General features: G+C 37.4%; 3 protein-coding genes across 4 annotated transcripts; 1 reads left to right on the forward strand and 2 right to left on the reverse strand.

The window, feature by feature from the left end:
* Positions 1-3,907: 3,907 nt before the first annotated feature.
* LOC120103756 (dihydroorotase, mitochondrial-like) lies at positions 3,908-8,499 on the forward strand. 2 transcript variants are annotated; one of them, XM_039131142.1, is made up of 7 exons: positions 3,908-4,260; positions 4,342-4,539; positions 4,985-5,121; positions 6,424-6,589; positions 6,676-6,792; positions 7,420-7,580; positions 8,118-8,499. In XM_039131142.1, exons 1-7 carry the CDS (start codon positions 4,227-4,229, stop codon positions 8,310-8,312), a joined length of 1,008 nt encoding a protein of 335 aa, XP_038987070.1. In that variant the 5' UTR covers positions 3,908-4,226; the 3' UTR covers positions 8,313-8,499. The 2 variants fall into 2 exon arrangements, with proteins under 2 accessions (XP_038987070.1, XP_038987069.1); XM_039131141.1 differs by having other exon boundaries at positions 4,358-4,539.
* An 897-nt stretch (positions 8,500-9,396) lies between these two features.
* LOC120112575 (non-classical arabinogalactan protein 31-like) lies at positions 9,397-10,759 on the reverse strand. The gene is made up of 2 exons (XM_039132157.1): positions 10,482-10,759; positions 9,397-9,928 (listed from the first exon to the last, which is right to left on the reverse strand). Exons 1-2 carry the CDS (start codon positions 10,726-10,728, stop codon positions 9,612-9,614), a joined length of 564 nt encoding a protein of 187 aa, XP_038988085.1. The 5' UTR covers positions 10,729-10,759; the 3' UTR covers positions 9,397-9,611.
* A 4,054-nt stretch (positions 10,760-14,813) lies between these two features.
* LOC120112576 (pistil-specific extensin-like protein) lies at positions 14,814-16,123 on the reverse strand. The gene is made up of 2 exons (XM_039132158.1): positions 15,874-16,123; positions 14,814-15,323 (listed from the first exon to the last, which is right to left on the reverse strand). Exons 1-2 carry the CDS (start codon positions 16,106-16,108, stop codon positions 15,007-15,009), a joined length of 552 nt encoding a protein of 183 aa, XP_038988086.1. The 5' UTR covers positions 16,109-16,123; the 3' UTR covers positions 14,814-15,006.
* Positions 16,124-16,370: the final 247 nt, after the last annotated feature.

Here is a 16,370-nt window from a genome sequence, read left to right on the forward strand (position 1 = left end):
CAAAATACGGTCCAGTCAACGGACTACTTTTAGTAATCTCGTAACAATAATTGCAGCGAGTTGATAAAGAGCACCTTCCTTTTTCTCTAAGACACCTCTCCTAGTATCTCCAGCATTTAATTGGAGAATTCAGAACAGAATAGGGCTCAAATACTTTGAAACTATATAATTACATCAGTTAATTTTGCTTTAATATAAGACCGTGAAAATTTAGTGTCCATTTTGGAGCCATATACGTCAAACTTTCAGATACGTATTTGTCGTCGTCATATATTAAATAATGTACCTAAAGAATGGCTCAAATACTTTCAAACCGCCGCCAAGTTCGTCATGAATGGTATGCAGGTCAAAAGCCGAAGCTTCCATATCATGCATCATTTGCTTAAATGAGAAATGTTTATTTATTTAAAATTATTGTCAAATATTCTTGACACAAACAAAGTTGCTATTCTTCGTTCAAGCAGCCCTACAAAACTATTTCTATTTCATCGCGTCACTCTCGATTCACGCACGCGCGTGGTGATGGAAAAATAGACCCCGAGGGGGTCGTTTTCCATGGTAAACGAAGAACGATGGAGTCGGAGATATTTATATTATCTTATATTATTCTTGACGAGAAATGGGGCGGTGGATGGGAGCAGGGCGGTTTTTTTTTGTTTGCTTTCGGTTTGTTTTGGTTTTGGTGCGGGAGGGAGGCTGGCGGTCAGCTATGCTTCCGGGGATTTCGCACGGGTGCGCGCACGCACGGCTACTCACTTTATAATTTAGATAATGAGATTTTATGTTCATAAAATAAAATTATTATTGAAAAGATAATAATTAAATTAATAGTAGGCTAATATAATTATTTATTTTTTAATAGTTCATGAGTTTTATAAAAAAATTAAATAAAGTTATAAATATAATTGGATAGTTGTCTACCTAAATCAATATCTATTTTTTTTTAAGGATATGGATACGAATACGGATATTAGTTGGATACTCGAATTTCTATTTATATCCAAATAAATTTGGATACGAAAACCGATTCAAATGAATATTATCCAATCTACTTTCATTTGTAGGTACTGAGGTTAAAATTGATTGCTTGCATCAAAGCTCTCATGAGATTGAGTCGGCGATAGATTTTTATCTTCTATAATCATTTCAAGTCAGCCAAATATGGTAAGCAATATACGTAGCTTCAATTTTGATGGCTATTAGGAAAAAATAGGAAATGGTTATGCGCTTCCTCAAAGGTATTTTCTCACTTAGGAAGCTCCCACCCCCATTACCTAAAGATCAACTTTGATGGCAGAAGGAGGCAATTGTGGTGGTATGGCATCTGTGATTAGAGGCATGTGTGCTTTTTTTTGTAGAGCAGAAGGATTTCGTTTTTATCTAGGGATGGTGGAGGACTTAGTAGATTTCGAGGCAACTCATATATTTAAGAAGATTGAGTGGCCTCAGTGGCCTGGCTAGTCATTCTGTCAACATATTATGGAAAACTTGTCTATTGTACCTAGTTAGCTTTGGGACATTTTGTTCTCAAACTCTTTAGATTGTATTTACACTAAGATGAGACGAGACACTCAGTGTAATAATAATAATAATAATAATAATAATAATAATAATAATAATAATAATAATAATTGCTCGAAAGTTATTTGAAAGTTTAGCAACTCTCTTTCGCTTGCTAGCAAAGATTTGATGCACTGATTGTTAAAGAATTATGTGTAACTTGATTTTATTTGAGATGACGCATATCTAGAGTACTACGGATTGGGTAGTGGCTTATGTGACCAACTATACTAAGATTGTATTGTAGAATTTCGAAAATGATCTTCTTACTCATTTTTTGAATATCTTATTTTTTTAATTCTCATAAAAGTATCCATACATGCATGGCATAGTATTTCAGAATTACTTAAAAAAAACCTTGATGCACCTAACATCTTGCGACCAGTATAAAAGAAAATATGAGTGAACTCTAAACCACACCGAATGAAGCCGGTCACGTTGGACCTGGTTTTGATCAGAGTACCTCGGACTTGGGGATGCAAAAATGTAGGTGGATAATGTTGCCAGGCGTGAGGATTTGGCTAGAATTTATTTAACTCAAGGTTGGATCCAAGAACTGAGCTGTGCTTGAATTCAAGTCCAACAGTTTTCGACAAGATCAAGGTTTTTTCGGTTCTTTCTGAATTTTTGTGATGCCAAATCCACTTGGAGTCCAGTAGTATAGAGTTTATGACTCCAAGGCCCAGAGCCCCGAATCAGGAAAAGAAATTCATAGGGATAACATATCCACAGATGGAATAGAAAACCTCGTGGAAAGAGGTAAGCAAAATTTTTAATTTATCTGAAACCAACAGTTCTTTAGGCTTCTTTTTGACCTTTTTGTGCCCTTTTTGCATAGATCAAAAACCATTCTTACTTTTGTTTTGTTCACATGGATGATATTACAAGCACAAACACATCCATCACCATTGAAACTAAGATAAAGTACACATGATACACACTTTATATGAGAGAAGAACGTATTTGATGGATAATTATAACTTCACTAATCAAAATTATTTGAAGGATATTTGATATTCACCACATTAATCTCATCAACTTCTTCCTCTCTTGATTACTTTAGAGTGATGAATATGGAGGGATGCGATAATAAAAACAATTATTTTTTTACAAGAGATGCATATATAAAAATAGATAGTAGATATATACACAAAAAGACCACGTGAGAGACGATTTTGGAGGCTCATATTAAAGAATACATAGTAGGGGTGGATATAGACCATGGGACCCAATCCATAAAAATATGTTTTAATACTAGAGATATTTTTTGTTGTTACGAAATTCCTAATATAGGCATATTAAAAAGATAAAAGTATTACTTCAGAAGGATATTATAAAGCTATTGCATATTAAACACTCAATGAAAATGGACCTAATCAATTCCACCAAGGAAAACCCAAAATTAGATTTTGACAAATCCTGCTAGAATTTGACCCACCTTCAGCGTAGGACGCAGCTATTTAATTGACTACCATTCTATCGAAGAACAATTTAGTCCAAACAATCAATATGTGAATAATTTATCACCTATTTAAGGAAATATTGAGAGCAAATCAGAATCTCATATCAATACATATCATGCTAATTCTCAAATATGCTAACCCAACTTGACCCAATAAAATGATAGTGTGATTAGGTTAAGGTTGAGCCCAAACCAAGTCACACTTTCAGCAGGCAATTGGCCACGTTCTCGGATAGGGGTTGCATCTTCCGCACGAAGGAATGATGCACCTTTTTCTTGCACGCATCTACCGTTGGATTGCGCAATGGTGACCTCGAGATTTGTGCAGTGTATGACTCAAAGGTAGAGGTGAAAATGGATTGGATCACATTCGTTCGAATCTATTTGTATATCCGGATTTATCCGGATATAAATAGAAATTTAAGCATCTAACTGATATCAAAAAATTTGCCAAATATTTCAACTATCTAATCCATATCCGAATATCTGATTCCATTTATAACTTATTTAATTTTATATGTCACTCATAATTTTTTTTTAAAAAATAAATGACCATATTAATAAACTATTAACTTAATTTATCATCCACTTAGTAATATCTTTAATTCTATAGTTATAAAGTTTACTTATCCGATTTATATACGTATTTGTATTTATATTTTTGATATCTGATTTATATCTATATCTGTTTAAAATAAATATAAATATAAAATTTTGTTTTCAACTAATACTCATATTTATATCTATATTTTCAAATAAAATAACTATAAACAAGAATATACTAAAATATTTATTCGACCTAATTTTGTGGCGCTTTGAGAGCTGTGCTGAGCGCCAACCAAGTCGCTAAAGTAGACCGATCATTCTTTTGTGCAAAAGATACAACCCGAACCCGTTCCAACCCGTTCCGAATTCATCCGGCTGAAAACCGAAGTAGAGTCCGGTTGTCGGGACTCCGACCCTAGATTCTCCTCTCCGATCTTCCCATCCGTTCTTCTCTGTAGCTCGATCGCCCGTTCAATGCTCGCTTACTGTTCGATCCAATTCCTCACAGGCCTACCGGGCTCCTCCGTGACCCTCTCTCGCCAACCAAACCTCCTTCCCCTCCGCCCGGCTGCGTGGAAACCCTGTCCACTGACATCAAAGGAAGTGAAGATGGAGCTTACTCTGACGAGGCCCGACGATTGGCACCTCCACCTTCGCGATGGCGACCTCCTACAAGCCGTCGTGCCTCATAGGTTCGGCTTTCTATTTTCTCCTCCTTGATTTTATTAATAGTCTCTGGAGCTGTAATGCTTATTCTTCGCCTAAAGAACCAGTTTGTATTGAGTGCAGTGCCGGCCATTTTGGAAGGGCAATTGTGATGCCCAATTTGAAGCCTCCCATCATTACCACGGCCGCCGCTGTGGCTTACCGGGAATCTATACTGAAGGCGTTGCCCCCAAACAGTGGCTTCGATCCGTTGATGACTCTCTACCTGACTGATAACACGAGCCCGGAGGAGATCAAGCTTGCCAGTGAGTCAAACTAACAATACTCTTTTTGTATGATTTCTGTATTTGTTTTCGAAAACCCTAGAAGAAAAATGAACTAGATTGAACAACATTTACACCACCATGAGTGTTCTGTGGATAATATTGCTCTATCCTTTGCATGAACTTGATCCTGCTACAATTATATGTTGACGATCCTTTGCGTGCCTAGAGTATGGAGCAGCATATTTAATCCTGGTTAGCATCTTTGAGATTTCCCCCGCTTGAAGAATCAGCATCTTTGAATCAAATCAGTAACCTGGTTTGTAATGGTGACATACAGTAAATTTTGTAATTAGCATCTTTTAATCTTCCTAATCTTATCCAACGAGGATGGATCGGTTTGTTTTTCTGCTTTCAACTTTGTTACGCCATCTTGCTATGTTAGTTTTTGTATCATCTTTTTGACAATGTTGATGTCAATTTTTAGGAAGGAGTGGTCTGGTTTTTGCTGTAAAACTGTACCCTGCTGGAGCAACAACCAATTCACAAGATGGCGTTACAGATGTTTTTGGGAAATGTTTACCTGTCCTTGAGGAGATGGTAGAGCAAAGTATGCCTTTGCTGGTAGGTAAAATCCAGACATACAGACACCAATTCTGGGGGTCATGCAGAAAGAATTAATGCATGTTGAAAACATTAATACAAAATGTGTAGCTGAAAAACAAGGTTATTGTAAATGTGGTTCCAAAGCATGCTTTTATCAATACCGGAACGAAATGTTTCAGAACCAAATAAAATGGGTTCACGAATAGCATAAAAAAAAATTTAGGAAAATGAAACAGCTATACCCTGCTCTATTTCAGTATATGTGATCCAACTTTGACTGGAACTGTTTGATATTACCCCTTTTCAAACAAAGTCATTTAATTCAAGCTCATAATACTTAACATATAAAATACATGCATGTATTATCATTTTGTGCTGCAATTGAGGACATATCAAGATGCCCCGATCTATTTCAATTTGAGTTGAAAACCACAAGAAATATAATATGGAAGGTGATGCTTGGATAAGTTGCACTTAAAAACTTGATACTTATATTTCAAAATCTTGCCAAATATTTTCTTAAATCTCATCATATATATGTAAAATCATTTATTGCATGTTTTTTCTTTGTTTGGATAGATGCTGGAATTTTAATTTCCCCTGTTTCTGTTATTGTTTTGACCATTTGCAGCAAAATTCTAGGAAATCTTAGATCCGTCTGAATTCAGTGCAATTTATCTATTAGAGACTTTGTAACATTTTTGAGAGTATTGCAATTTTTAGCAGGGACTAACTTTTACTAAATTGAGATGTCACCAAGAGATGATGAACTTTATGTGCTAAATTCAGAGATATGCCTTCATTTTGATTTGTGAATGAGAACCAGGTTGCATTTGCAGTTTCTAAGCCATGTACAACAGAACCAAACTTTTAAAAAATCATCAAATTTTGCTCCGAGAGTTTATAATTAAAACTTCTGGTTGATATGTACTAATGAAACTTCTGGTTGTATTATAAGTGTCAGATAAAACTTATTTTTTGAACAACTTGCATCTTGAATGATTAGAGTATGCAGAAGTTGAAAGACTGATCTTTTTTTCTTCATCATTAGTGCCCCTTGGAATTATTATTGTACCTCAGAGAACTAATTCCTGCGTTTGTCATTTCATATATATCTTTACCTACCAGAATTGTTTGTTGGGTTTGATGAAGCTCTGCCATAAAGGTTTCATTTATCCAGTTTCCAAGTGGACATTTTTATATTTCTTATCTTTAGAGTCCTTACTGCACTTCACAGTCTCTTTCCTTCTGATCGGTTACTTTGTTACCATCTGCAGTGTACTAATGAAACTGCTTTATCTTTGTGTACTCATTTTACAGGTTCATGGGGAAGCTACAGATCCAAATGTTGACACATTTGACCGAGAAAAAGTGTTTATTGAAACAATTTTAGAACCACTGGTCCAGAAGCTTCCACGACTCAAAGTTGTAATGGAACATATTACTACTATGGATGCAGTCAGGTTTATTGAATCGTGCAGTGAAGGTATCTTTTGTTATAGAATTTCGTTTTCCATTTTCTTTGTTTCTTTTGAGGGCTCAGTTTCTTACTAACACATTGTAATTCTTTAGGCCAAGTTGCTGCAACTGTGACACCACAGCATCTTATTCTCAATAGAAATTCTTTGTTTCAAGGTGGATTGCAGCCTCACAATTACTGCCTTCCAGTATTGAAAAGAGAGACTCATAGTATGTTCAATTGTTCCCTTTGCTAATCCAGTCTTTCTTGTTTCTAATATGTATGCAAGGACTTCAAGAACTTATTGCTAAGATCTAATACAATGATTATTACCAAAATTTTCTATTCATCTCCAAAGTGCAAACGCCCCCATGCCCCCACCACCACCCCTTCCCCAGCAGGAGAAAAATATTTTAAAAAATATAAGAGTGATATCTAGAATATTTTTTTATGATCACAAATCTATTTTTCTCAACTTGTATGAAAAGCTTAAAAAAATACTGTTGCTGTCATGTGAATCCCATGGTCCAAAATCTGTGTTTTTTTTCTTTTCCATTTGTGATGATATAGATTCAGGTTATATTATGAATAAAAATGTGACTAAAATAAATAGATATTTTAAATAGGTATGGGAGTCTGAAATTCGACATTATTTTATCGTGCTTTCATCTAAATGTGTGTGATTACTGCTAATGTAAACATTATTGAACTTTTGCAATGAAGAAATGCGAGAATGAAACAATTTATGTTATTATATTTCTCTGGTAATTTCAAGGAAATTAACTTATCTTTCCTACCTTTTTCAATATTTCAAAAATTTCAGTTTAATGCTTACATATTGTAAATTGTTTTTGTAGGACAAGCTATAGTGTCAGCTGTTACAAGTGGAAGCATACGATATTTTCTGGGGACCGACAGTGCTCCCCATGAGAGACGAAGAAAAGAATGTGCCTGTGGATGTGCAGGCATATACAATGCTCCTGTTGCACTGGCACTTTATGCCAAAGTATTTGAAGAGGTATCAAAACTTTTTGTTTGATGAAACTCTGAAATACATTCTCATTTGGTGGCATATGGCTCAAGCATGGTCAAAATGCTATTAGAGACAACTAGACATTGGAAGCCTTGCCATCTTTCTGGTCTCAGATTTGTGAGTTATTGTTTCATTGATGATTCATGTTTAGAAAGCTCCTGTAATCCTGCAGAGTTCAACAATATGGACCTTTTAATGCCTTACAAAGCCATTTATAAACAAGTCTTCTCTTCATCTACCTAGTTTGGATTCTTTACAACTTTTATTTATTTTCTCATCCTGATATGCATAGTATTAAAGATAATGAAGATAATTACTATGCAGTCTCTAGTTCTTTTTAGTGTGTAGATACATGAAAGGTTGAATAGTTTTACTGATGTTGATGGCATAGCTTGGCAACTGTGCTGTTGATGATAAAGATATCAGCAGAATCGATACAATTTTCTTAGACATTTTTGTCTTGCAAAGTTAATCTTACAAAATCTGTTTGATGAACATTTTTTTGGGTGTTATTTTGATTAGGCTGGTGCACTTGACAAACTAGAGGCATTTACAAGCTTCAATGGCCCAGACTTCTATGGTCTTCCAAGAAACGCATCAAAGATTGTATTGCGGCAGAGTGCGTGGAGAGTGCCAGAATCCTATACATACGCATCCGGTGAAGTAGTACCTATGTTTGCAGGACAGACTCTTGAATGGCTTCCCTCGAACAGCTGATGGCAGGGACATGGCTTTTGTTTTGTTTGAGAGGAAATTGGAAGGCGGAACATGTTGTAGGTTTTTGTTATTATTTTTATTGCAGCAGATCAATTGTGGGAGACAGAATTCTGATTGAGCGCCTGAGTTCACTTCATTTTTGAAGTAGATGATTTTTATGAGTTAGATTATTTAATTTTTTTTGCTAGGTAAGCTTTCATATTTTCTCCTGCTCCTCCTCCTGCTCTAGACCACCATTAGTCACCAAATTATTCAAATTTGGAGGAGGAGAAGGATGTACAATAAGAGAATTTACAACGAATAAGTGAAGGAGCAAATAAAGAAAATTACAAGGTTAAAGGAAGAGGAAACTGCTGCTTCCATGCGGTTCCATAAACATGTTTTCATAGTTTAAAGGCAAAGAAGACTTAAAAGAACGGTATCTTAGTGCATCAGCAAGCAGCAAGAAGGATCCCATGGATGCTCATAAAGCTGCTGAAATCTCCATCATAGTCTCCAATTATTTTTCTTTCTTTTCTTTCAATAATTAAGGTCAGCAATTATTTTTCTATTTGTTGGTCCAATTAGCTAGCTATGTCCAATCATCAATATTGGCTAGAGAAAAATTTTATGTTTCATGAGATAGACGAAGATGGCAAAAGAGAGAGTTGATTGACATGGGATGGATGGCTCTGATTAGAAAGAGAAGAGAGCCAACTGAGATGGAGCAAATCAGTATGATTAAAGGGAGGAGAAACAATAAACTGAAATAAGATTTGTGATCCCAAATTCCGAAGTTTAATTTAAATTTTAGTAGAGAAGAGAAAGGAATCGATTGAATTTCCTTTTATATATGAAAATATATATATATAGTTTTAAATGTATTTTTTTCTTTTCTTCGAAGAAGAATGGGTTGTTTCCTTTTTATAATATTTTTCTTCCTTTTACTGTGCTATCAACAAGTGAGGAAGGCTTCAAGAGTTATAGATGGGGCGCTTTTGTTTTTCTTTTCTTTTTTTTTAATGGAATTGAGGTGAGAAGGTGTTACAAACTTGCTTACTTCATCGTCCTGCATGCCGTAATGGTGCTATTGAGAAGCTCCAAATTACCAAGAAGCTAACCATGAAATTTATTGAAATCTAATCCCAACACCAACAGCATGTAGCCAAAGCTTACAGAAAGTAAATGACATCCAAACTTTTACAACAACCAGCTAAGGCGCCAGCTTTATTTTCCCAACCAGGACACCTGCTAAATCATCAAAAGGAAAGCAATAATATTAAACACTCTCTTTTTTTTGGTACATATATAAACACTCTTTCAAGTGTGACACATCTTAGAGCTAGCCGGGCCGAGCTCCGAGAAGCGTGCAGAGAAAATTGCCGCGTAGCCGGACCTAGCCACCAATTTCCTTTCATAGCATACAGAAGCTCCCTTCCCTTTGGGTCCAAGGAATTCCGGCACGATGCACGCCGGCAATGGCGTCGACACCACGTACACCTTGCACCAATTGGCCACATATCTCTTCATTAGTTTTTCGTCGAGCAAAGGAAATTTGGCATGGAGCAAGAAGTAGCCTCTGGCATCCGACTTCCCGCTCGCAGATAGGTTGCCACATTTTAAGTTAACTAGCGCACCTGCAACAACGAAGAGATGAAAATTGTTAAAGATTAGAAAAAAAGAATACTGTGGCCTCATGGGGGCATTTATAGGGTGTAAGCGTGCAATAAGCGATCGAGCAGTCGACGTAGGAGGGACACCTTGTTCCTGCGAGGTCTAAGCTCAAATGCATGCCTTTTAATTCTTTGTTTTGGAGGATAGCAATGGGACTGGCATCTTTCTAAACCAATCGTCTCCGAGAACACGCTGGGACAATCTGTTTGACGGCCACTTCACACTTCTATCGACCAGCTACACATGCAAGGCTTGTGAAAGGCTAAAGAGGCAAATGATATGCAGGTGCAATGCTACTAGATGCTGTGCTTTTGCGAGAGTTAATGCTATACATACAGTAGGAGAAATGCATGGGATTCGCTAGCATAGATCACAGGGTTATATGGGCTGCATACCAGTAGACTCGCAGAGTTTCCAGCCAGCTGGGATGGCCAATATGTGGTAATATATATTATAGAGCTCTTGTAACAGGTTTTTAGCTAGACAGCAACATCAAGAGAAGGTGGTGGAACAAACCGGGAAGAGGCGAAGCATCCTTGGGCTTAAGATAGCCCGGGAGCTTGCACCTACAGTAGACAACACCTTCAACCGAGACGTCGTGCGTCGGCTTTGGGGGCTTGCGTGCCGGCGATGGTGGCGGCAATGGTGGCGGCGAGGGTGGCAGTAATTTTCCCACAGGACCACACTTGGCAGGAGAAGGAAGAGAGCCCAGAAAAAGAACCAGAAACTGAAGCCCAAATAGGAGTCCCCTCAACCAAGCCATCTTCCCAGTACGAGTTCCTAAGCTCAGCTCCCAAGCCCTAATGACCAACATTGGAGCCACAAAGCGAGCATTTATAGCAGTCAGTTCTAGGTTCTCAGCCGCTCGGGTCGATAAAATTAAAGCCGCGTCATAGAGTGCTCTGAATTTATTTATTGTAGTAAAAGTATGGGTTTGGGCTTAGGGTTGGAGCATTTAATTCACGAGAGGGTGATCCAGAGAGAGGGATGTGTATCGGCCAGTTGGTGCCGGGCTGGCCATTAACGGAATAAGTTGGAGCCCGCCGCGCTGGACACGGACTAGGGTGCGAGACGTGAGACTTTCCGGGCCGGTGCGACGTGGCCCGGTGCAACCAGGCTCGGTTGCGGGCCTTGCGGCAACCGGCCATGTGCTTGCCTTGAGGCCTCTTCTTCCTTATTTTTATTTTTAGGTTATAAAATAAGCTAGTTTATCCGACAAAAAGCATGAGCACCCGGTGCAACAAGGATATAACAAGTTGGCTTAGTAAATTAGACCAAGACTCGGATACCTAGGGGCCATCCATTATATGTGTTAATTATGTATAACATAGGAATTAACATCTGCCATGGTAATTCTGCTTAGATCCTGTTACCTTCCATGGTAATTTTGCTTAGTCCCGTCCCAGTATGGCTCTTGGATTTTCACATTGAGATCCATGCTACAGGAGAGAATCTTCTTTGGTGCATGCACAGAAAATTTTTGCCCTGCAACCACTCATTTGCAATTCGGCACATTAAACAACTTAGTTTCCTGAATGAATGCCGAAATAATATATCGAGAACCCTGAACATGTCATTGTAAAGCTTATATGCCAGAAAAACGTTGGAGTTTTAATTATTAACAGCAAAATTTAAATTTTTCTTATCCCCTAATCTTTAGTTGTTTTAAATGTTGTAAAAAACTCTTTCGTAAGACGCTTCTTTCAGAAGAATTATGACTCTTTGAAAGAGAACGGTGACTTTCTAAAAAATACGGTGTTTCTTAAACATTATGTATCTTCGGAATCATCATATTCAGAGTCTATAAATAGACTTCTCTGGGATTAATCGTAATCCAATCCAATCTCTCTCATTGGCATTCTGTCTTCCGAGAGTTTCTTCACCGATAGAGTTCTTTTAATTTTCAACTTTCTGCTTTCTATTTTTTCTTTTTTTTTGGAACAACTGAACGAGTCGGTCGGATCAAGCCTCTCTAGCGGTCGTGCTCGTTAGAAAAAGATCGGGTTGAGCCAGGTTGTTGTACTTTGGAGATGAGATCGCTGCAAATCCGCACGTAGGGGGCAAATCACGTTCTTAAGACACTGTATATCACACGTCTCAATTCAAGCAAACTCTTTTCAATCTTCAGAATTTCTTTTAGTAAATTATTCTCTTATAAAATAATGGTATAGCAATTTCTAGGCAATAGTTTTTCAAAATGTGAACTTGATTGTACTAGAAATTGATATATATATATATATATATATGTGTGTGTGTGTGTGTGTGTGTGTGTGTTTGTCAAAATTTAATTTGATAGCATAAAATTAGATTTAGTTTAATTGTATAGAAATTTAAAAGCATTAACTTTAGTCACAAGGTTGTTTTCTTCATAAAAAATAATCTTTTAAGAAAGTTATATTGCTCTGAAAATTGTGCAAATAGATTTTTGCAACTTTAAAAACTGTACAAAAAATTTTCTGCATATTTAAAATTTTTGCAGAATTTTTTGCATCTTTGAAAATAGTAAAAAAAATTCTGCAGATTAAAATTTGTGTAGAAAATTACTGTAGCTTTAAAATCTGCGTAGATTTTTTAGAGCATTAATTTCTGTGCAACCTATTTTTGTAATATTTAATTTATGCAGAAAACTCTTACACTTGTAAAAGCTGTGTAGAAAGAAGCTACAACGGCTGAGAGATGCTTCATGTGTTATTTCTACGGTAATTTGTAAATATGCTTCTTTTGTTATTTCTATTGTAAAAGAAAAATCATTTAAATTGGGCACATGCTTCCTATTGTAATTTGTAAAAAAAAAAAAAAACAATAAATGGAGCATCTATTGTTCTTCTTGTATTATTTCTTTTCTAATTTTTTTTTTTCGTTATCTATCTTGTGCTATTAGAAGAAGCAGAATTTACTGGAGAACGGAAATTGGATTTTTTAAAAAAAATTAAGTTAGTTTTTTTTGGCCCCAAAAAAATTAATTAGGCTTTTTAAATATTTTTTTAAATAAATAACTCTGAATAAGTATTGCCGATGCTTTAAAGCGTCTGCAAAGCTTCCGTTATTGCCAATGTTTTTCAAATGCGTTGGGGGCAAAATTACCGATGCTTATAAGTGTTGGTATAAGCTTTAAAAAGTGTCAAAAAATATAAGTTTTTTTTTAGTGAAAAGAATGTCCCTGTGGATGTGAAGGCATATACAATGCTCCTGTTGCACTGTCACTTTATGCCAAAGTATTTGAAGAGGTATCAAAACTTTTTGTTTGATGAAACTCTGAAATACATTCTCATTTGGTGGCATCTGGCTCAAGCATGGTCAAAATGCTATTACAGACAACTAGACATTGGAAGCCTTGCCATCTTTCTGGTCTCAGATTTGTGAGTTATTGTTTCACTGATGATTCATGTTTAGAAAGCTCCTGTAATCCAGCATAGTTCAACATTATGGACCTTTTGCTAACCTGGAAAGCCATTTATAAACAAGTCTCCTCTTCATCTACCTAGTTTGGATCCTTTACAACTTTTATTTATTTTCTCATCCTCATATGCATAATATTAAAGATAATGAAGATAATTACTATGCAGTCTCTAGTTCTTTTTAGTGCATAGATAGATGAAAGGTTGAATAATTTGTCTGATATTGATTGCATAGCTTGGCAACTGTGCTGTTGATGATAAGGATTATCAGCAGAATCGATACAATTTTCTTAGACATTTTTGTCTTGCAAAGTTAATCTTACAAAATCTGTTTAATAAAGTTTTTTTTTTTGGTGTTATTTTGATTAGGCTGGTGCACTTGACAAACTAGAGGCATTTACAAGCTTCAATGGCCCAGATTTCTATGGTCTTCCAAGAAAGACATCAAAGATTGTATTGCGGCAGAGTGCATGGAGAGTGCCAGAATCCTATACATACGCATCCGGTGAAATAGTACCTATTTTTGCAGGATAGACTCTTGAATGGCTTCCCTCGAACAGCTGAAGGCAGGGACATGGCTTTTGTTTTGTTTGAGAGGAAATTGGAAGCCGGAACATGTTGTAGGTTTTTGTTATTATTTTATTGCAGCTGATCAATTGCGGGAGACAGAATTCTGATTGAAGGCCTGAGTTCCCTCATATTTGATGTAGATGATTTTTATGTGTTCAATTATTTTATTTTTTTGCTAAGTAAGCCTTCATATTTTCTCCTTCTTCTCCTTCTTCTTCTTCTTTTTGAAGATGGAGGAAACCACCATCAGTCAGCAACTTTATTCAAAAATGGAGGAGGAGAAGGATGTGCAATAAGATAATTAATTTCCATCGAATAAGTGGAGCAAATAAAGAAAATTACAAGCATAAAGGAAGAAGAAACTGCTGCTTCGATGCGGTTCCATAAACATATTTTCATAGTTTAAAGGGAAAGAAGACTTAGAAGAACAGTATCTTAGCGCATCAGCAAGCAGCAAGAAGGATCCCATAGATGCTCATAAAGCAGCTGAAATCTCCATCACATGCAGTCTCCAATTATTTTTCTATCTTTTCTTTCAATAATTAAGTCACCAATTATTTTCTATTTGTTGATCCAATTAGCTGGCTATGTCCAATCATCAATATTGGCTAGAGGAAAATTTATGTTTCATACTAGATGTTGACATGTGCAATATATATATGAGAGAGACGAAGATGGCAAAAGAGAGAGTTGATTGACATGGGATGGATGGCTCTGATTAGAAAGAGAAGAGATCGAGCCAACTGAGATGGAGCAAATCAGTATGATTAAAGGGAGGAGAAACAATAAACTGGAATACGATTTGTATGTGTCGCTCTCATATTTGTACCACTAACATGATAGGATATGGTTGCTACCCGACAAGTGGAACTGTGGAAGGTTAAACTAACCATGCATGAAATTTATGGAAATCTAATCCCAACACTAACAACATGTAGCAAAAGCTAACAGAAAGTTAATGAAATCCAAACTTTTGTTCCTACAACAACCAGCTTTTCAGGCGCCAGCTTTATTTTCCCAACCAGGGCACTTGCTAAATCATCAACAGGAAAGCAATAATATTAAACACTCTTTCAAGTGTGACACATCTTAGAGCTAGCCGGGCCGAGCTCCAAGAAGCCTGCAGAGAAGAGTGCCACGTAGCCGGACCCGGCCACCAAGTTCCTCTCATAGTATACAGAAGCTCCCTTCCCTTTGGGTCCAAGGAATTCCGGCACGATGCACGCCGGCAATGGCGTCGACACCACGTAGACCTTGCACCACTTGGCCACATATCTCTTCATCAGTTTTTCGTCGAGTAAAGGAAATTTAGCATCGAGCAAGAAGTAGCCTCTGGTATCCGTCTTCCCGCTCACAGATAGCTTGCCACATTTTAAGTTCACCGGTGCACCTGCAACAACGAAGAGATGATGATTGTTTAAGATTAGGAAAAAAGAATACTGTGGCCTCATGAGGCCATTTATAGGGTGTAAGCAGCGTGCATTAAGCGAGCAGTCGACGTAGGAGGGACACCTTGTTCCTGCGAGGTCTAAGCTCAAATGCATGGCTTTTCTTTGTTTTGGAGAATAGCAATGGGACTGGCATCTTTCTAAAACAATCTCTCAGAGAACACGCTGAGACAATATTCTGTTTGACGGCCACTTCACACTTTCATCGACCAGCTATACGTGCAAGGCTTGTGAAAGGCTAAAGATGCAAATGATATGCAGGTGCAATGCTTTTAGATGCTGTGCTTTTTGCGAGAGTTAATTTTATACAGTAGGACAAATGCATGGGATTAATTCGCTAGCACAGATGATAGGGTTATATGGGCTGTGTACCAGTAGACTCGCACAGTTTCCAGCCAGGGATATAGGGCCGGCCAATATGTACTAATATATTATAGAGCTTTTATAACAGGTTTTTCGACAGCAACATGAAGAGAAGGTGGCGGAACAAACCGGGAAGAGGCGAAGCATCCTTGGGCTTAAGATAGCCCGGGAGCTTGCATCTACAGTAGACAACGCCTTCAACCGAGACGTTGTACGTCGGCTTTAGGGGCTTGGGTGCCGGCGATGGTGACGGCGAGGGTGGAAATAATTTTCCCACAGGACCACACTTGGCAGGAGAAGGAAGACACCACAGAAAAAGCACCAGAAACTGAAGCCCAAACAGGATTCCCCTCAACCAAGCCATCTTCCCGGCACCAGTTCCAAGCCCTAATGACCAAAATTGGAGCCACCAGAGAGAGCATTTATAGCAGCCACTTGCTAGATTCTCGGCTGTTCGGGTCGGTCAAATTAAAGCGACCTCATGGAGTGCTGTGAATTTATTTATTGTAGTAAAAATATCGGGGTTTGGGCTTAGGATTGAAGCATTTAATTCACGAGACGGTGATGTGATCGGCCAGTCGGTGCCCGGCTGGCCATGCGCGGAAATTTGGGAGCGAATCAAAGCG

The sequence above is a fragment of the Phoenix dactylifera genome, chromosome 11 (genome assembly GCF_009389715.1).
Source record: "Phoenix dactylifera cultivar Barhee BC4 chromosome 11, palm_55x_up_171113_PBpolish2nd_filt_p, whole genome shotgun sequence".
NCBI lineage: Eukaryota > Viridiplantae > Streptophyta > Magnoliopsida > Arecales > Arecaceae > Phoenix > Phoenix dactylifera.